The sequence below is a fragment of the Nannobrachium achirus genome, assembly GCF_963921795.1.
Source record: "Nannobrachium achirus genome assembly, chromosome: 18".
NCBI lineage: Eukaryota > Metazoa > Chordata > Actinopteri > Myctophiformes > Myctophidae > Nannobrachium > Nannobrachium achirus.
In genome coordinates this window covers 50211543-50234442 of record NC_137825.1, presented here as the reverse complement: position 1 = coordinate 50234442, position 22900 = coordinate 50211543, and the positions used below count along the sequence as shown (strand labels likewise).

At 41.5% G+C, this 22900-nt stretch overlaps 1 protein-coding gene across 1 annotated transcript; it reads right to left on the bottom strand.

Moving 5' to 3' along the window:
* Positions 1-2597: 2597 nt before the first annotated feature.
* On the bottom strand, positions 2598-19235 carry LOC308303446 (synaptotagmin-1-like; the record flags this gene model as incomplete). Its single annotated transcript, XM_080747824.1, has 8 exons — positions 2598-2807; positions 4771-4904; positions 5557-5671; positions 6835-7002; positions 8373-8540; positions 12651-12752; positions 13771-13946; positions 19196-19235. The coding sequence occupies 8 exons, from the start codon at positions 19233-19235 to the stop codon at positions 2598-2600; spliced, it is 1113 nt and encodes a 370-aa protein (XP_080603950.1).
* Between the last annotated feature and the right edge of the window lie 3665 nt (positions 19236-22900).

Here is a 22900-nt window from a genome sequence, read left to right as displayed (position 1 = left end):
CTTGGAGAAGCTGAATGTTTGGAATGTGTTGCTAGGCAATAGTATCCCAATAAGGACAACTTGCGCCCCCTGTCTGTGGGAGTCCCTCATGTCTGTTGACTGTTCCATACAGCAGTGGTTCTGAAACTTTTTCATGTCAAGGATCCCCAAATTGAGTAATTGACACATATGAGCGGACCCCCATTTGAAAAGATTTGCCAGGGACCCCCATAAGTGAAGATATTTACGGCTTTAGCAGTGATTCTCACCCATTTTAATTTCAAGCATCCCCGTTTGACATGCTTTAAGGCTACCACCATTTAATGGCATTTCTATCTCTGAGACCCAATTTATTTTGTAAAATCAATGTTAATTTAACTCTGAGAGTGTACACGTGGAACCAAATGGTTCCATTTGTACACTCTCCGAGTTACTGTACTGTACATACCCATAAGGGTCCATTTGGCTTCTATCATTTGGAACTCCCCCAGCAGGACCCCTGGGGGTCCCCGAACCCCACTTTGAGACAATGCCATACAGAGGGAAAATTCTGGTGATGTGAGGTTACCATACAGATAAGTAAAAAACTGTTTGGTTTTGAAGTTTTGGTTTATTATCAAGTTATTTATTTGGACCATTTGTGAAACCTTAAAACTGTCATTCTGTATTTCTCACAAATTGATTACAGCATCACAACACACGCAGGCCAAATGAAAGTTGACAATGAGGAACTAACAATCCCTTCTTGTATTAATCCTATATAATTATATTTAGGAACTAGCATTTGCAGATCTAGCCTATATACCGGTATGTGTTCATATATAGTTTTATAAATAGTTTTTAAACACACAAATGTCAACAAATGTTAACAATTTATTTATGCACACACTGAAGGATGAGGACGATTAGGCCTACTGAAGGTGAAGGACATTCACAGAATTATTGACCAGTGGCATCAGTCTTCACAATACAAAACATTATTACAGCAGTTCTCAGGGGTACACGTGCACACACGCACGCGCGCGCGCGCACACACACACACACACACACACAACTCAGTCGACTTCATTACACAAGTCGACTCCCACCAGAGAAAGTCGAAAGTCGAAGTTGAAAAATACTTTCTATTGTGAAAATAGAAGATCTACTTCTCGCATCGCGAGGCGTTGTGAGCATGTATATCGTCTATTTTCACAATTTCTGCCTCTATATATTTGACAATTTGGACAATGTTTAATTTGTCATTAAAAAGTCCTTAAATTGGCACTTTAGAAATGTGAAGATACAACTTAAACTTTATGTTGGTTTGTTTACTGTTGAGTGAGAAAACAATATTGCACATTAACTTAATCATCTGGGGACCCCCCCAAAATAATTGGGGGATCGTGTGTGATGTGATGACGTCATCAAACGATAAAGTCGACTTCAACTCAACTTTTTACTGAGTCGAGTGGACTTGCAAAAATCACAAGTCGTTAATGCACTAGCACACACACACACACACACACACACACTCCAAACTTCTCCAAAGAACAGAGCGAAAGATATGGCAACATAACAAGTGGAGTGAGTGGGTAAACATTAGGATGAACAAACATTAGGATGGTAAAACAGTGCAAACCTTTCAGGTCGAGACCCAAAAGAGAGATTAGACGTTGCCCGGGGGCCGGGGCCCAAACAAGTGAAAATAGCAGATCTGCATGCGCGTGCCACGTTGTGAGCTTGCAGTTCTGCTATTTTCAACCCTTCTTAAACATTGTGTTTTGTACTTTATAACTTTGTCTTTATTGTAGATTGCACTTTTATATAACATGTAAATACAGTTAAACCAAAAGAAAAAGTAGAACATTACAGGTGTTCACATTATATACCTTCATATTTGTGTCTTTTTTTTTTACTTTAGGGACTTTCTTTGATTCTTTTTATTTTATTCACAAAATCTTTTTTGGAAAAATGTTGGAATTGGTTTGCGGATCATGAGAAAATGTGTGGATTTTTGTGAAAAGTCACAGAAAATCATTTAAAATAATACTTTTAGGACAACATTTACAACACAAAAAATAAAGGGATATTCACTCGCGACCCATGGAAATGGATCCGCGACCCACAAATGGGTCCCGATCCATTGCTTGGGAAAGTTAAAACAGTGGTCCTCAACCTTTTCAGGCCGTGACCCTCAAAATAATCATATTTGAACTGGGGACGCCAAGCACTAATAGTTGAGGCATTACATTTTGTATGGTTCTTTTGTGAAAATAGCAGATCTACATGCTCACAACGCCTCGCAACGCGAGGCGTTGTGAGCATGTAGATCTGCTATTTTCACAATGTCTGCCTCTAATATTTGACAATTTGGACAATGTTTAATTAGTCATTTTAGAGGTATTAAAAACTCCTTAAATTGTCACTTTAGAAATGTGCAGATACCATCTATTCACTTAAAACCTTATGTTGGTTTGTTTGCAGTTGAGTGAGAAAACAACGTTGCACATTAAGTTAAACATCTGGGGACCCCCCCAAAATAACCCCACTTGAGGGTCCCGACCCACAGGTTGAGAACCACTGAGTTAAAACAATGCATTTTGAGGACAATTTGAAACGTCGGACGACGAGCGCCACTAGCGAGGTTTGGCCTTCAGAGCTTCGTCCACCTCCTCCACGGGCAGCAGGGTGTGCCACTGGGCGACGGGGCGCCTGGGGTTGGCCAGCATGTCTGACCAGTGGCGAAGGCCCACGCCGGTGGCCCCGTAGCCCATGAAGGTCTTGCCGATGGGGTCGTTGCTCCCCAGCTTGTCGTAGTCGAACACGGTTATGACCACCTGCACTTTCTGAAGAAGAAAGCAAAAACCCGGATTTATATGGCACGGATTTACACTGTCAGCCGCCAAATCCAGCCTGAATCAGATCTGCCACATGTAGTCAGGGAATTTTAATAAAACCTGGGAATAAATTCCTTTCCAAACAGTTTTCTTCACCAATGTGTTCGTAAAGGTGTCCAGTAACATATCTAACAAAGATTGAAATTCAACATCCCTATAGCAAAATGTTTGACAGCTAGGGTCATTCTGGGTCTCATTCACTATACACACTGTACTATAAGGGAAAAAAATCACTCCCAAAAATATGCTTTAAGTAGCATGTTAGGGGTCTAACTAGGTGTTTTTAATTATTCTGAATCCATTGCAAGCATTTGTTTTGCACGAAAAACATTCATTGGGCCAAAAACAGATGCAAAAAAACGATGGTTTAGAGACGAGTCATCACTTTTCACAAGGTGTATGGGGTCCATTCTTGGCCCAAGGAATGTTTTTCGTGCAAAACAAATGCTTGCAATGGATTCAGAATAATTTAACTCACCTAGTTAGACCCCTCACATCCCACTTAAAGCATATTTTTGGGAGTGATTTTTTTCCCTTATAGTACAGTGTATATAGTGAATGAGACCCAGAATTACCCTAGCTGTCAAATATTTTGCTAGGGATGTTGAATTTCAATCTTTGTTGTTACTAGACACCTTTACGAACACATTGGTGAAGAAATTGTTTGGTAAGGAATTTATTCCCAGATTTGACAGGTATTCTGCTAATTTTCCCTGACTAATGATTGGATTGGAATCCTATTGGTTTAAATGGTCACATGGAACAAATCAGATTCCAATCTGGATGTGACACAGATCTGATTCAGGCTGGATTTGGCTGCCAGTGTAAATGGGGCCTAATTTGCAGGACATAGCTGGTTGAAAAAACATTTTTCATTTGAGAAAGACCACTGCACAGTGCACACCAGGGATGGGATGATAATCGTTATTATCGTTTATCGTGATAAATAACACTCACGATAATCGTATCGTGGGGATTTAAATGTATCGCGAAATGATCCTCCGTCATGCACTGGGATCAATTCACCTTTTATTTGCCGAGCTGCATATCCTGTACCACTTGAACTCACTGTAATTGGTCAAACAGACCTGGAAATAACCAACTTTTTTTCACTCTCTACCAAATCTCTTTGCCCAAAAAATAGCCGATCTACATGCTCACAACGCGGCGAGTTGTGACGCGTTGTGAGCTTGTAGATCTGCTCGATCCAGGATAATGGATGTTGGTGATATTTTGATTATCGTGATAATATCGTGTAAACAAAAGAAAAAGAAATGGTCAAAATAATCACGACGTGACATTTTTGTATCATCCCATCTCTAGTGCAGGGGTTCCCAAACTTTTTTTCTCAGGGCACCCCATAAATATGTTTTTAATCCGAGGTACCCCTTCATTATAATTTTCACTCCCAGCACCTTATATTTATAGCATATCGTCGTTGTCGGGTGGAAACCTTGTATGTCCAAAACCGTTCGTTTTGTATTTATCATCTATAAAATAAACTAGTGAAAACAGCAGATCTACAAGCACACAACGCCTCGCATCATAGTTTTGTGCGACGGTCTTGTATGATGAAGCAGGGCTTTGCTCTACCAAAAGATGTACTACACATTTGACACTTGGATACGAGGTGACGATATCTTAGGGATTATGTTGCGAGGAAAACGTTGAGATAATAGCCATTTTGGTTAGAACTGACTGAAAATAACTTCGTACTTCAAGTTTAAAATGATACTAAATATTTTTTCAAGTGTCCAAATAAATTCCAAATATTATCAAATGATCTCGCGGCACCCCTAGACTGCCGTCGTGGCACCCCAGGGTGCCCCGTCACCCACTTTGAAAACCCCTGCTCTAGCGCACACAGTTTTGACAGTCTCCAACTGATGATCGGCCTGGTTAAACAGCTGACCTGTATCTGCTCAAACGGGACCTCGAAGCTGAAACTCTCGTTGAAGTAAGGGTTGAGCGTGTTCTTCTTGACCGTGGTCTTCTTTTTCTTGATTCTCTTCCCGTTTTGCTGTAGGACAATCTTCACAAATGGATCTGATGGAAGAGTGGGAGATGTTTCAATGCTTGGTCACTGCGTGTTGCTTCAATGAAGGTGTTGATTTCGTCGACTAAAACTATGACGAAAAATGTTTGTCGACTGTGTTTTTTTTCACTGACGAAAACGAAATAAAAACTTAACAAAAACTAAGCTGTGGTGACTAAAACTAAGACTACCGGTAAATATATTGACAATTTCGTCAACAAAGTAAAAACTAGACTAAAACGTTAGGGAGGGACTAGTGAGGAATAGAGTAAATTTATGTTTGGTTGCTCTCAGGTGTTGCGTGCTGAAAATAGCCGATCTACAAGCTCACAACGCGTCGCAGAGCTTGTAGATCTGCTATTTTCAGCACACAACCACGTGTAAAATCAGTCATTACGATGCCATCAAGACCTGCCAAAATACATTTTAGTCGACTAAATCCACTGTAGATTCAGTCGCCTAAAATCTTATGATATTTAGTCGACTAAAATTAGACTAAAACTAATACTTTTCAGGTGACTAAATCATGACTAAAACTAAATGACATTTTATTCAAAAGACTAAAACTAAATCAAAATTTGCTGTCAAAAACAACACTGTTCAATGACGGTGACGAGGGATGAAGCACAAACCAAAGCATTCGCGGTGAAATATATTGATTACCTGATAAACCACCAACGTCCATCTTCTTCAGGTTCTTTGCCTCCATGATGTTGACAGTCAGTTTGCCAGCAGTGGGTACATAGCGCAGCGAGATGCAAATGTCGCCCAGTTTCTCTTGCTGAAAGGAACACATTTGGACAGTAATATACACAGCTGCATTTTCTGTGTAGAGTTGGGACGTTCGCAAACAAATCGAGTCTTTTGAACGGCTCTTTGAAATGAGCGATGGGATCCGGTTTCGCAGTAGGGAGCCGTTCCTTTTGTAAATGAAGAGTGGTGGGAAAAGTACTCAATTTCTTTACATATTTAAAAATATCAATACTGCAATCAATGTGGAAATACTCTGCCACAAGCAGAAGTTTGGAATTAAAATGTACTTGAGTAAAAGTACAAAAGTATTGGCATCAAAATGCACTTAAAGTACCAATAGTACAAAGTACTCATTATGCAGAATGTCACATTTCACAAGTTTTCCAATGAATAAAATGTAGAAAAATCATTTGAAAATAGCCGATCTACAGATCGGCTATTTTCAAATGGCAGAAATGTATCCTATGGCCAAAATATATAGGCCTATAGGGTTGAAGTGATTTGCAATCATAATCAAAATCTACAAAGTAACCAGTAAACTAAAATGAGCCAGTTTTTTGGAACGGCTCTCAGAGATCCGGCTCACTTCCAAGAACCATAAATCCCATCTCTAATAATGTGTGCGCTGTGCGTGTGTGTCAAAAGTAGGGCATTCACGAATAGTGATTTTTAGTATTCGAATTATTCGACCTCAAAGTATTCGAATAGTCGAATATTCGACAGGACTGGCCAAACTGTCAAATATTAAGTAAAGCAAGAGGCGATCATTGTGAAAATAGCCGATCTACATGCTCACAACGCCTCGCGTTGCGAGGCGTTGTCAGCATGTAGATCTGCTATTTTCACAATATTTATCTGCGGAACCGAGTCACATTAAATGTAATAACTACAATTCCAAGTGCTTGTCAGGGTGGAGGGGTCCCCAGTTCAAATATGTTTATTTTGGGGGTCACAGCCTAAAAAGGTTTGAAAACTCATTCTTATGACTTCCTATCTAGCCAAGCTTTATAAACTATATCTTTTTTAAAGAGAAAACAATAACAAAATTAAAAAAAAAAAAAAAAGAAATAAGCAAATATTCGACTTCGGTGAACAACGCCGAATAGTGACTTTGATATTCGAATATTCGAATATTTGAATATTTGGTGAATGCCCTAGCGTGCAGTGTCAAAAGTGTCATCATATTACCTCCTCCTTCTCGCCACTCTCCAAGTCTCTCCATTGCTGCATGGGCTGGCCCAGGTCCACACTGTTCATGGGGATCTTAATCTCCCCGATCATGTCGTGTTTGGAGAAGCGGTCAAAGTCAAAGACTTGCAACACCAAGGTCTTCCCGCCCAACTCTGCATATGGAATCTGGAAGAGGTAGGTAGTTAACAAAAGAGAAATACAGTATGCATAATTCCATTATTAAAATGCATACATGATGTCAAAGAACACAATTTTGGCAATATTTTACAGTTTAAAGGAGTAGTTCACCCCCAAAATGACTTTTTTTCTTATTGATTAGTCACACCATGGAGACTTCAATAATATATTTTTGTATTCGTTGCATTCCTAAGACAAAGAATATATACAGTATATCATAGTAGATTTACCCCCATTGATTCTGGATGGGGACCCAAATGCATGGGCCTGGATGGGGACCCAAATGCATGGCCCTGGATGGGGACCCACATGCATTTGGGTCAGCATCAATGGGGGTAAATTTAGGGTCAAGAGTCAAGTCAATTTACCCCCATTGATTCTCACAAAAAATGCATTTGGTTCCCCATCCAGGCCCATGCATTTGGGTCCCCATCCAGAATCAATGGGGGTAAATTTACTCTAATACATTTTTTGTCTTTTTTGAATGCGATAAATACCAAAAAATATTATTGAACTCAAGTCTCCATGGCGTGACTATAGAAAAGAAAAGTCATTTTGGGGTGAACTACTCCTTTAACAAATAACAAAGCACATTTAGTGAGGGCACAAACAGGGGATAAGGAGGGATCTCTTTCCTTGGGAGGGATGAGGGTGGGAGGCAGAGAGGTACCTTAACAGACGCCATTCAAGGAATGAGAGACTAAAGACGAGGGGAAGCAGAGACATTGGGCCAGACCTCTGCCAGACAACCTGGAATATCGACACAAGTAGTGACAGAGACGCACAACGACAAAGGGAGACGACCAACCAACCAATAAAAGCCAGGCGATATCTAATATTAACCCATTTAGACCGGGTATGCGTTAATGCGTATTATTATTTTATGCTTTAACTATAAAAAAATAGCAGATCTACAAGCTCACATCGCGGCACCGAGTGCCGCGCTGCGAGCTTGTAGATCTTCTATTTTTGAAAAATCATGGCAATTTGTGCAAGTGTTTGAATATTTTGACCCGATTCTATATGTGTCTTCTAAATCCTTCTAAAGTTTTTTGAAAAACACGTTTCTACGTCAGTGGTTCTCAAACGGTTTCATGTCAAGGACCCCTAGAATTATATGTATTTGGCCGCCGACCCCCGTCTCAAACTATTTAGTATCAGGGACCCCCCCCCCCCCCCCCCCCCCAGAAGCAAATATTTGAGTTGCAAATGTTCACTTTAAAAATGAGATAGTCAAAGATTTGCACAAATAGTCGTGATTTTTCAAAAATAGCAGATCTACAAGCTAGTTAAAGCATTCAATAATTCAAAGGCCTAGATTTAAACAACGTCCCACTGACGGACAGTGTCGTACGTACCTTGAAGATGAAGGTCTCGTTGAAAACCGGGCACAAGTTCTTGCGCTGCACCTTGGTTTCGTACTTCTTCTTCTTATCCGGTAACAGGAAGACTTTGACGTAAGGATCGGACGTGCCGCCCATATCCATGGCAGCAAGGTCCTGAGCCTGAAGGATTCCTACGATGAGCTGGGGATGGGACGGTAATCGTTATTATCGCTATAAAAAAACACTCACAATAATCGTATCGTGGAGATTTCATTTATCATGAAATCGTCCTCCGTCATGCACTGGGTTCAATTCACCTTTTATTTGCCGAGCTGCATATCCGGTAGGCCTACCAATTAAACCCTCTGTAATTGGTAATAGTAACAGACCTGGAAATAACGTACCCCGTAATTGCCGGACAACCAGTAAGACTCCCTAATCGGGAGATAAGCGACCGTTGGTCGCTTATCTCCACAAATAGGCCAAAAGTTTGTTTTACCAATTATTACACTCTATGTGAACATTTACATCAACAAATCCCAAGTACTATGCAGAACGACCCATTTCAAGTTTTTAATGTACAACAATATTTAGAAAATAGGTCTACAAGCTGACAGTCCTCGTCCCTTATATTCCCATAGGTTATATGGAGATCTCAGTGTTTGTCAGTCCTTGTTCATTTATGCCCATATATGGACATCTCTATATCTACTGTAACAGTCCTTGTCCCTTTATGCCCATATATGGAGATCTCTTAACTGTAAGTCCTTGTCCCTTTTATGCCCATATATGGATATTCCTGATGTCATCAGTATATGAACATATATGGGCTTTCTGATATGCCCATATATGGAGATCTCTTAACTGTAAGCCCTTGTCCCTTTTATGCCCATATATGGATATCCCTGATGTCATCCGTATATGCCCATATATGGGCTTTCTAATATGCCCATATATGGAGATCTCTGTATCTCCATATATGGGTATAAAAGGATACTTCAGGTCTGACATCAGGTTTGTTTATTGCGACCGTAAGGTCGCAGTTTAGTATGAAAACCTCCACCGGCCGTCCGTCGGTCACACGTGCGGTCGACCGCACGTCACACGTGCGGTCGACGTGTGATGAGGTCACGATGAGTCATCTATGCCCAAATATAGATTTCTAGGTCAGATGGCCCATAGAGTTTGTGATGTCAAACCTAGCAACCCAATATAAACAAACCTGATGTCAGACCTGAAGTATCCTTTTATACCCATATATGGAGATACAGAGATCTCCATATATGGGCATATTAGAAAGCCCATATATGGGCATATACGGATGACATCAGGGATATCCATATATGGGCATAAAAGGGACAAGGGCTTACAGTTAAGAGATCTCCATATATGGGCATATCAGAAAGCCCATATATGTTCATATACTGATGACATCAGGAATATCCATATATGGGCATAAAAGGGACAAGGACTTACAGTTAAGAGATCTCCATATATGGGCATAAAGGGACAAGGACTGTTACAGTAGATATAGAGATGTCCATATATGGGCATAAATGAACAAGGACTGACAAACACTGAGATCTCCATATAACCTATGGGAATATAAGGGACGAGGACTGTCAGCTTGTAGACCTATTTTCTAAATATTGTTGTACATTAAAAACTTGAAATGGGTCGTTCTGCATAGTAGGCCTACTTGGGATTTGTTGATGTAAATGTTCACATAGAGTGTAATAATTGGTAAAACAAACTTTTGGCCTATTTGTGGAGATAAGCGACCAACGGTCGCTTATCTCCCGATTAGGGAGTCTTACTGGTATGAAAACCTCCACCGGCCGTCCGTCGGTCACACGTGCGGTCGACCGCGCGTCACACGTGCGGTCGACGTGTGATGAGGTCACGATGAGTCATCTATGCCCAAATATAGATTTCTAGGTCAGATGGCCCATAGAGTTTGTGATGTCAAACCTAGCAACCCAATATAAACAAACCTGATGTCAGACCTGAAGTATCCTTTTATACCCATATATGGAGATACAGAGATCTCCATATATGGGCATATTAGAAAGCCCATATATGGGCATATACGGATGACATCAGGGATATCCATATATGGGCATAAAAGGGACAAGGGCTTACAGTTAAGAGATCTCCATATATGGGCATATCAGAAAGCCCATATATGTTCATATACTGATGACATCAGGAATATCCATATATGGGCATAAAAGGGACAAGGACTTACAGTTAAGAGATCTCCATATATGGGCATAAAGGGACAAGGACTGTTACAGTAGATATAGAGATGTCCATATATGGGCATAAATGAACAAGGACTGACAAACACTGAGATCTCCATATAACCTATGGGAATATAAGGGACGAGGACTGTCAGCTTGTAGACCTATTTTCTAAATATTGTTGTACATTAAAAACTTGAAATGGGTCGTTCTGCATAGTACTTGGGATTTGTTGATGTAAATGTTCACATAGAGTGTAATAATTGGTAAAACAAACTTTTGGCCTATTTGTGGAGATAAGCGACCAACGGTCGCTTATCTCCCGATTAGGGAGTCTTACTGGTTGCGACCGTAAGATCGCAGTTTAGTATGAAAACCTCCACCGGCCGTCCGTCGGTCACACGTGCGGTCGACCGCACGTCACACGTGCGGTCGACGTGTGATGAGGTCACGATGAGTCATCTATGCCCAAATATAGATTTCTAGGTCAGATGGCCCATAGAGTTTGTGATGTCAAACCTAGCGAAATCTATATTTGGGCATAGATGACTCATCGTGACCTCATCACACGTCGACCGCACGTGTGACGTGCGGTCGACCGCACGTGTGACCGACGGACGGCCGGTGGAGGTTTTCATACTAAACTGCGACCTTACGGTCGCAATAAGCCGCAGGGTTTTTCCCCTGTTATGAACCCTGCAGCTTATAAATCGGTGCAGCTTATACAAAGATTTTTACAGCTAACGGCCAGTTAGTTAGTTTTACAATGGTCTTTAACAAGGATTTCTATATAGATTTTTACAGCTAACGGCCACCAGGGGCGCTCTAGCGGGAAGCAGGAAGGACACCTGCGGCTTATAGTCAGGTGCGGCTTTTATATGTAAACATTTTTTCCCTAAATGTATCTGGTGCGGCTTATATTCAGGTGTGGCTTATAGTCCAGCAATTACAGTACTTACATACAGTCTTTTTTCACTCTCTACTAAATCTCTTTGCTAAAAAATAGCTGATCTACAAGCTCATAACGCGCAGCGATGCGTTGTGAGCCTGTATCTGATATTTTTTGGCAAATTCCGCCCCAAGATAATTGATGTTGGGGATATTAGAGGTTATCTTACCCACAAACAGCCAGAGGTCAGCGGTGCTCAGTGAAACCATTTAGCCCTGAGTAAGTAAGTAATGCCATAATGTCTATAGTCTATAGCTGTTGTCACATTGTTGATATTGTGACATCACATTGTTGTGACATGCATCACCTCATCAAAGATCAAACCCTGGATATCCATATATGGAGCTGACCTCTACATCTGATTCCCAGATGATGCTCTGTTAGGGCTACCACACTAATAGAATCCCTTTGATGCCCATCAATATTATGGACATATCTGGGAAAGCCCATATATGGACATATCGTGTCAGTTTAACCAGTGTGGTTGCCGCGACACGAGTCACACTTGCAAATTAATTACGTCCTTGTCCTTGTTTTTATGACCATATATGGAGATCCCTGTACTCTACATTTGATTCCCAGATGGAGACGACTGGATCATCACCTAGATCTCCATATATGGAGCTGACCTCTACATCTGATTCCCAGATGATGCCCTTAGGGCAACCACACTGCGCAACCTCGCCCTTTAGGGCGAGGTCGCTTTTAGTCCTTAGGTGTCTTACTGGTTGTATAAGTCAGTGTTTCTCAACCACTGTGCCTGGGGACCTTTGGTGTGCCCCTGAGAAGGGTCAAGTGTGCCCCTTGAAACTGCTTGAAAGCCAGTATTGTATTTATCATTTAAAAAATGATTTAAACTAGTGAACAGCCGATCTACAAGCACAGTGCTTGTAGATCTGCTGTTTTCACTACTGTTGTGCGACAGCCTTGTATGATGAAGCAGGGCTTTACTTTGCGAAGAAACGTACAAATTTGAAACTTGGAGATACAAGGTTTTATGTTGGTGTGCCCATGGATTCTTGGGACATGAAAAGTGTGCCCATGCAGAAAAAAGGTTGAGAAACACTGGTATAAGTCATGGAAAGGGATGGGAAGGGACTTCCGTGTCTTCAGGCCTACCTGGGTGTCAGTGAAATTGTAGTCCAAGGAGAACTCCAGTTTACCCAGTTTCTCCTGTTCTTTCTCCTCTTCCTCGCCCTCCTTCTTCTCCTCTCCCTCTCCCTGCGTGACAGAGCAACATCTGAGCAACACAGTACCAAATACAGAACACTATCATTGTAATGATTATCATTGCAGAAAGAAAGATGATTAGAGAATGAGCAGAGAATGTTAGAGAGGCAGGGGCTGACATTTCTAAAAGGGCCTTTTGGTGAAATTATCGAAAATAGCAGACCAGCTATTTTCGATGCTTGATGCTTTTCAATGCTTGATTTCTACACAGAGTAGGAATGGGACGATAAGCGATATTATCGCTTTATATATTATGGGACGACTTGTAGATCTGCTATTTCTTTGTAAATGTTCCGCCCCAGGATAATGGCTTTTGATTATTGCGTTAATATCGTAAATCGCGATTTCTTTTGTCACAATAATCGTGATATGAAATGTTCATATCGTCCCATCCCTAACACAGTGAGGGCAATTCTTTCAACATATGTTACCCAGCATATAGCAGAGGGGCAGTCATTTCGGAAAGCACAGCTTTAGACCAGCCCTGAAATTACTTTTTTTTTTCTAAAATGTGATAAAGCTACTTTTCACTTAAACGCCAGAGCTTAACTCTGCATGTAAATAAGACTTTTTTAAATTAATGTGAAGAGAATCCTCACATTTTGCAGGTTACATTTCATCTAAAAGGCTTCTCAGATCTAATATTGCTGCATGGCATATCTACAAAACTGTTGGGTCAATCCTCACAACCAATATATAATTTTGTAGCTATGATTCCCAGCTTTCAAATGAAATGAAAAAATGAAAATGAAAAAAAAATTCAATGACTAGCCCTCAGCTGTGTTCGGACACATATGATGCTGCGTTCAAGTTCAGGAGAGTTTGGACAAGGCTCTTGAATGCTGCCTTCAGGTATGGCATGGAAAGAGGGTATTTGCATTTCTTTCACCATAGTAAACACTGCATTCATGGTCTGGAGAGGGCAGTTTTTACAGGCGGATAAAAAGGTGATGCACACGCCTGTCTGAGCCTACCTGGTTTGTTGTGAAACAAACGTTTTTTCCCCTACCTTTTCTCCAGCCTCTCCGTCCCCTTCCTTGGCCTTTCTCCGGCGGCCACCCTTCGTCTCTCTCACTTTCTTTGGCTTCTTCTTTTTGCCAAAGCATTTCTTGAAAAAGCAGAAGACGCAGCAGCCCACCAAGGCCAGCACCAAGACCACGATGGCACCCACCGCCCACATGGGGACTGAGGAGGAGAAACAGTCGGGTATTGAGATAAAGCAGGGGCGTCAATTGGGTATGGCAGGGGTATGCAGCTGCCATACCCTGGGTCCAGGGGGGGAAATGAAAGTTACTTTTAAATATAAATCCACAATGTCTCTTTGTCTATCTGTGCTGGTTATTATGTTGTTAAATTACAGTAAAATAACTACAAATGCAACATTTAACAAAATGGTCACTTTAACAAGGTATTATAATTATATTCTACACACTTGTATTCTCCCCATCTTGACAGAATGGTATATTCCCAGGTTCCGCAGGTCAGCTGCACAGGTGCAATGCATTATTGTTAACTGTGGCACGGGGGGGGGAATGGATTCTATTTCTTAAAACCAGTAAGACTCCCTAATCGGGAGATAAGCGACCGTAGGTCGCTTATCTCCACAAATAGGGCAAAAGTTTGTTTTTCCAAAATCTTTCTGATCCATGTTGATGACATGAGTGTAGACATGCTGTGTAGTGATTTTCGTGATTTTAGGGCAAAATCTGTAGGAGCAGTGTCCAAAAATGTGTTTTTAAAAATCGGCCTGAAGGTGGCGCTATATGGGACAGATTCATGGTGATGGGATGAGTGTAGACATACTGTGTAGCGATTTGCGTGATTTTAGGGCAAAAACTGTAGGAGCAGTGTCCAAAAATGTGTTCGGTGTTCGGCCTCATGGTGGCGCTAGAAGAGGGCCATGTGAGAAATGAGGGGTGGGGTGTCCGCGTTGCCTTGGCGGACGAATAGGTACCGGCCCCGGCTCTCCCGGACCCTCCTAGCCCGAGTTACGGCATTTTATGTGAGCTGCAGTGGAGGGGGTCCTCCACTGGGGGCGCCACCACTTTTGCATCCGTTCTGGAGCAGCAGGAGTCGGTGGTCCCCGGGAATTCCCCGTGAGCAGCCCCGTTGGGGTGGTCATTTGGTCATTTTTGCACATTTGGTCATTTTTTACATCTGGGGGTCCCCCAGGGACCTGGGGGTCCCTGGAGCTCCGGGGGTCCTTGGAGGTTGTAGTTTGACAGCCAAGGAGCGTGTGTGCAAAATTTGGCATGGATCGGGGCAACGGTTGCGGAGATATGAGCAGGGCAATAGTGTGACGTGTGAGGTGTGACAGACAGACGGACAGACAGACAGACAGACAGACTGACAGTTTGTGCATGTTTTGATAGTAAGTGCGACCTACGGTCGCAATAAATGTATCATGCCTGTTGCTAAGGTATGGCAACACGACTGGTGTCTTGACACCAGTCATGTTGCCATACCTTAGCTTTTTTCTGAACTGACGCCACTGAGATAAAGATGGAAGCACGTTTGTTATAGGGGTCACCAATATGTCCATACTCCGACAAATGTGTCCGTGGTAGAGACTTGTCCTTGTCCGTGGCACATTTTAGATTTTCTGTTTTACATAACATTATGTTCTTATTTTGATCATAATACCCAATTAAGGTACTAAATACGTCAAGTCTCCAGGTTTTACTCAGAATATGTATGACACTGATTTACTACAACGCACAGGCACATTATCACTGGTACTAGTGGTTCTCAAACGTTTTATTTGCAAGGACCCCCGTCCCCCACAGCTCTGAGAGTGTAAAATTTACAATTACATTTTGTATCCTCTCAGAATTACATACCTGTTCGCATGTATGGTCATGCATAAGCCCCTTTTCGACAGCAGCTTTAGCACCACACTACACGATACTACACCGCACCACACCGCACCACATAAAAAATATCTACATTTTCCATTACACAAAAGTATCCCTATCGAAACAAATTGACCCTTTTAGCTGTGATTATATACAATAAACGTTTGTATTACAACTATCCAAAATTATAATACACTATAATGGATTATAACTGTGATTATAATACACTATAACGTATTAATGTATTTCTATGATAATTATAATACACTATAGCCTAATAGATTATAAAAGTGGTTATAACACAATATGAAGTGTTTGGCCCTGTTTGGTCTAGCTCAGACCTACTCTAGATTGGATCCTTTTTAGTACCACGTTTAGTACCGCTTTCACACCACTCTACCCAGGTCTTTGTAGTGGAAAACCTGGCACAAGTGGGCGGTGTGGAGTGATGTGGTGTTGGGCCATGTCAGTATTCATATTTCATATTTGTCATATTTGTCATATTTGACAAAAATATCCACCACAAGCCAACATGGCAATGACCCCTGGTTCGACATGGTGGCAAGTATCCAGGGACATGCTGGGCCCCTGATTAGGCCCGGGAAAAAGAGTTGGAGAGGCCCTCATTGCGCGCTATAGAGAGAGATCTCTCTCTATACCGCTGCTGCTGCTGCTACTCAAAGATTTGTGACAAAGTGACAAGCCAGTGGGTGGAAACCTTGTATGTCCAAAACCATTTGTTTTGTATTTATCATTTTAAAAAATATTTAAACTAGTGAAAACAGCCGATCTACAAACACACAACGCGTGTGCTTGTAGATCTGCTGTTTTCACTACTTTTTTGCGACGGCCTTGTAAGATGAAGCATGGCTTTGCTTTGCGAAAAAATTTACAAATTCGAAACTTGAAGATACAAGGTTTCTGCCCGACAGTGACGATTTACTTTGTAAGCCCCCAAAATGGAACGAAGGCCGACATTTTATTATTATTTTTTTTCCTAATGGCCGGCCTGGACCGGCCGGGAATGAACCGGTCGTTCGGGAGTTGCACCGCTTTTCCCAATGGCCAGCACGTCCCTGCAAGTATCATCTTTGCATTATTCACAACTGAGTACATATGATATGAACAGAGGGATCAGAGCTATGATGATATACTTGTACAGTGGGAGAATGAGGAGAAGTTGAATTTCATGAAGCAACATGCCTAGCACAGCTAGTACTGTACTGTCTTACCAATAATCCCTTATTATCCCAACCCCAAACCACCGTGTAAACAGTGCTAAATTATGCTATGGTTGCTTCTCTGCATTCAATATTTTGAGATCCAAAATAAAACATTCCGATTTTCAATGGGATTCAAATCTAACCACAAATGCTTGAGATTACTTTTTTATTATTTATTTCTACAGCACAAAATGTTTTACTCTACAGTCAAATCAACATTTGTGAAAATAAATTGCATTTCCAAATCTCCAGATCCAAGGTCTTATAAGTAAGCTGTGATATGAAAAACTCCCATACCTACTGGGAGAAATACAACAATGTTCGAACACAGCAGCAAGATTTGTGAACTGTTGCGACAAAAGAAGGCTAGAAACACAACCACCCTAAGGACTACAAACCATGTATTGACATCTAGACATACTGCACAAACAGTATGAAACAGAGCTGCTACCTTAAAATGCATTTTGAGAAAAAAGAATGCTGTTATTTGTTCCAAAAGCTTTATACCCTGTGTATACATATCGAATGTCACAATGAGACATAGCTCTGTTTATACAATGCTGTACCCCCTCCCAATGTATATTATGTTCCCCATTTTCAACTGTTTTTATTGTATTTGTGACACTTGCTTTGGCAATGTAAACGTATGTTTTCTAATACCAATAAAGCTCCATTGAATTGAATTGAATTGATATTATCGAGAGACGTACAAACTCAAATCGGCTCAAATGATTGTGACAGTGAATGATGTGTGAATGGTGTGGACTTATAAAAGGTTTATTTGTGCGTTTACACCTTGTTGAACTTTGTTTCCTCGTATTTGTCTTTCCACTCATGTAGGAACACACATGAACTCGGCGACACACATCTTCAGCGACATTCATATACTGTATAATTACATAATCATACCCAGGAGCAGTATAAACACAGTCTTCTGCTGTCTACGGCTAAGCAACATAGGGCTAAGTACTCAAGTAGTGGGGATTAGGTTGATGCTAGTTGTTGATGGAGGGGAGAAATGTACTCATTTACTCAAACAGATTTTCACAGCCATAAAAACAAGTCTTCTGGTGTTTTTTTTAATTTTTTACTAGGAATGCCCTATAAGCCATCCTATTGTATGTACTATGCATGACTTCAAGCAGTGTTTGACAGCACATTTTGATTTAGTTTTAGTCATAGTCTTTTGAATAAAATCTAATTTAGTTTTAGTCATAATTTAGTCTCCTGAAAACGTTTAGTTTTTGTCTAATTTTAGTCAACTAAATATCATGAGATTTTAGTTGACTAAATCTAAGTTGATTGAGTCAACTAACATGTATTTTGGCAGGCCTTGATGGCATCGTAATGACTGATTTTACACTTGGTTGCATGCTGAAAATAGCCAATCTACAAGCTCACAACGCGTCGCAGGAGCTTGTAGATCTGCTATTTTCAGCACGCAACACCTGAGAGCAACCAAACATAAAATGACTCTCCTCTCCACTTGTCCCTCCCTAATGTTTTAGTCTAGTTTTTATTTTGTTGACGAAATTGTCAATATATTTAGTCTTAGTTCTAGTCATCACAGCTTAGTTTTTATTTCGTTTTTATTTAGTTTTCGTCATTGAAAAAGACGCAGTCAACAAACATTTTTCATCATAGTTTTAGTCAACAAAATCAACACTGACTTCAAGCTAAAATATTGCTACTTTCACAGGACACCTTCATATTATGTGTTTTCCGGTTCAAATCTGCTGCCTATCAAACAAAGCCATGGGAAAACTCACTGGAACAGGAAACCAGAGGTGTCAATTGGGTATGGCAAGGTATGGCAGCTGCCATACCTTGGCTACAGGGGAAAACATTTAATGTACTTCTTAAAACAAATTCATCATGCCTGTTGCTAAGGTATGGCAACATGACTGGTGTCTTGCACATGCGTGAAGGCACGTGTGCAAGACACCAGTCATGTTGCCATACCTTAGCTTTTGCTGAACTGACGCCACTGCCAGAAACCACTTTCAGGAACCCAGGCCTGCATTTTCTTGTCAAGGACCTCCAAATTGATATGTAAATAGCAGCGAACCGGACCCTCATTTGAAAAGATTCTGTGCCAGGAAGCATCTCAACATGAGAGCTTGTGGAGTGAAGTATTTTCACCGAAAAATAATGTGTTTACATTTTGTATTTTGCGAAGAAGGCCTCTGTGGAACCCCGGCCTCGATGGCCGCTAAGGTTCCCCGGACCCCACTTTAAGAACAAGTAGACTACTAGTATACACCCTCAACAGTATGGCTTGGCACAGTAACATGGATATAAACAGTAATTATTGACATAACCACTTAATTGAAAAAAAGAAGAAGCAAAGACTCACGTGGCAGCCTTTCCAACTCATTCATGAACTTGTTCTTCATGTGGTCGTACTCGTGGTGTGGGTGGTGCTCTGTCTGGGTGTGGTGGTCATGGTGGACAGGTTCTGGTGTCGCCTCCTTCACCTCGGATTCGGAGTGTTCTTCCACGGCCCGCCGGGCGCGCACCCCGACACTAGCCAGCCTCATGTCAGCTGTAAAACAGTATAGCGGGGCAGTTAAGGAGAACAATACTTCAGTTCTGGAAAGAAGCACCAAAATTTGACAGAGTGTACCTCTTGGGTCATTCTTTAGAAAAATCACATTAGACACTTAATTTTCAAAATGGCCGCCAGTTTTAAAGATGGCCACCTTTTTGGATGTTTTACAGAACGCCAGCCAGTTAATATCGAATTTTCATAATATTAGAGATGTTTTGTAGGTTTTAAAACATCCTGAGTTCATTTATTACACTTTTAAAGCAGCCAGAATAACCTTTCTGACTTTTGGTTGGGGTCTTTCCTCACCTGGGACCCCCCAGACAGACCCCTGAGCCTATTTCAGTAATCGCTCTGCTCCTGCTCCAGAACAATGTTAAATTAGACCTGAAATATGCTCTGAAATCAAAAATGACTAGTAGCAAATAACAGAGGTCTTCCACGGGGGGTCCGGGACCCCTGGGGGGGTCCTCAGAGCTACTACAGAGGGCCTGCCAAATCTCGATGAGATCTTTTTTTTTTTTTACATTTGGAACTTCGAATGTTTTTATGTATCCTGGTTTTATGTATTGTACTTTGATGGTTTATTAGTATTCTCAGTATTATTTATAATGTTTTTGTGTTAAACAGTTATGGTTGACAGCTATTGCAATAATGAAGGTATTTGTTATTGTCACCCCAAAACCCTCACCTTATCCTCTTATAGAGCCCATGGTCAATTACGCCCAAAGAGATTCACTAAAATACAGTATTTTCAGACATGCAGGATATATTCGTCTTCATCATCATCATCTTCAATGTCCAACCTAATAGTGTTGACACAGTCTCCACCATAGCATAGAGTGAAAGGCAGGTTATTTGAGCAGCTGCACCGTCCCTTACAACCTGCTTTGCAGACACATTTGATGAGCTCAAGTACTGCCTTTGGAGCAGGGAGAGCAAGAAACCTGACTGGAATATACCCTCCACTCTTTGAATTCCATCTATTTGCTTCGATTGGTGGAAGCACAGGGCAATTTGTCAGGTATGATTTATCCTGTATTGTGACGGAGTTGGCACGGAGGTAATGTGGTAGCAGTGCAGCACGAGTTGGAGGTAGCATCTCACCCTCTAAGTTCTTTGACAGAAATAGTTCCCATCTGAGTAATCCCAGGGTTGTTGGACCTTTTGAACTGTAAACATGGCATGCAAAATGTTCCGACTGCAATGTTGATGGAAGCTCACCAGGAGGAATGGCCAATGACCTTGCCATGGTCCTTGAAGCGGTTAATGGCTTGGTCATCATCAAGTAGGCATTGACCCATGTCTTTTTGGTGATTCCAACAAATGTTCTTCCCCAGTCAGCACCTGAAAAACTACCGGTATGTACGCAAAGGAACCCTTGACATTTGTAACATCCAATAACTTGAACTCACTCGAATATATCAATTTCCTTTTTTGTACCGGAGGCAAGGACTTGATAAGGAATCGGGGTATCAGCCTCTTCATGTGTTTGCACTTCCTCAAAATCATGTCCCTTGATTAAGGTATCGTATTATGATGCCTACTTTGCCTGACAAATTGCCCTGAGCTTCCATCAATTGAAAAACAAAAAAAAAATAGATGGAATTCAGAGAGTGGAGGGTATGTTCCGGTCAGGTTTCTTGCCCTCCCTGGTCCAAAGGCAGTACTCAAATGTGGCTGAAACAAAGGTTACAAGGGACGGTGCACAGACAATTGGACTCGAGTCATGATGACTCGACTTGACTCGGACTCGAGTCGCAAATTTGACGACTTGCGACTTAACTCGGACATAAGGGCAAAAACTTGAGACTCGACGACTTGGAAGACAATGACTCCCGACTCGACTTGAGACACGCTGACTCGGACGACTTGCCGCTACACCACTCACCAAAGCAGTCGTGAACGCCACGCTAGGTTCACACTTTTATTGATTTGATTGATTAGAGACAGGCATGTAAGCGAGAGCACAAGCACGGAAGCAGCCAAACACAATGATCAGATATGCATGGTATTTTTTGACATTTACTTTAGGAAGAAAGATTTCGCTCTTCAAGATATAAACCTGAGATATAACCTGTGACTCGACTTGAAAAGCTTGTGACTTGACTCGACTTGACAACCTTGTGACTCGACTCGACGCGACGCGACGCGACGCGACTTGACATGACATGACAACCTTGTGACTCGACTCGACTTGACAACCTTGTGACTCGACTCAACTTGACAACCTTGTGACTCGACTCGACTTGCCCACAACAGAAAAAACTTGAGACTTGCTTGAGACTTGGACCAAATGACTTGCGACTCGCTTGGGACTTGGATCAGAGGGACTTGTCTGGACTTGTCTGACGGTGCAGCTGCTCAAACAATAACCTGCCTTGCACTCCTCCCTGCAAATGCTATAGTGGAAATTGTCAACACTATTAGGGAGGACATGTATAGTAGTGAATTTCTTTGGGTACAATTGACCGTGAGCTCTTTAAGAGGATAGGGTGCGGGTTTTGGCGTGACGATAACAAAGAGGTGTGTGTGTGTGTGTGTGTGTGTGTGTGCGCAGTGCAATAAATGGACATGTTAGTTTGCGTGCCCAAAGTGAGAAGTTGCAATACCTTAATTCTTGCAATCCCTGCAGTAACACCTATGAACCTGTCTGTCTAACACAATTCTTTTTTATAAATAATACTGAGAATACTAATAAAAACAGTTTCAAATGTAAAAAAAGATTCCGCAGGCCCCCTGTAGTAACTCTGAGGACCCCCTAGGGGTCCCGGACCCCCTGTGGAAGACCCCTGGGTATTTGCTACTACTCATTTTTGCTTTCAGATCCCAGTTACAACAACTTTAATGCTTCAGTTATGATCTAATTTAACATTGCTCTGGAGCAGGAACAAAGCGATTACTGAGATAGGCTCAGGGGTCTGTTTGGGGGGTCCCAGGTGAGGAAACCCAACCAAAAGTCAGAAAGTTTATTCTGGCTGCTTTAAAAGTGTAATAAATGAACTCAGGATGTTTTAAAACCTACAAAACAACTCTAATGTTATGAAAATTGGACATTAACTGGCTGGCGTACTGTTCAGAGGCAGCCATCTTGGAAACATGGCAGCCATTTTGATTTTTCAGTGTCTAACGTGTTTTATCATAGGAACAACCTCTAAGGAGTACTTGTGAAAAGTTTTAGGTTTCTTTCCACTTGTGAAGTATTTTAGTGCAAAAATGCATTTATCTGCCCCGCTAGTAGTTCAGGGTTCCCCAATTAGTTTTCCCCAAGGGCCGAATTATATGGGACCAAGCTGAGGGCCACAACATTGCAGGGGGCGAAGGTGGTGTTCCCACTACTCCAGCGACAGTTTACGTCGTTGTCAGGTGAAAATCTTGTATGTCCAAAACCGTTCGTTTTGAATTTATCATATTAAAAATGATTTAAACTAGTGAAAACAGACGATCTACAAGCACAATTGTGTGCTTGTAGATCTGCTGTTTTCACTACTTTTGTGCGACTGCCTTGTATGA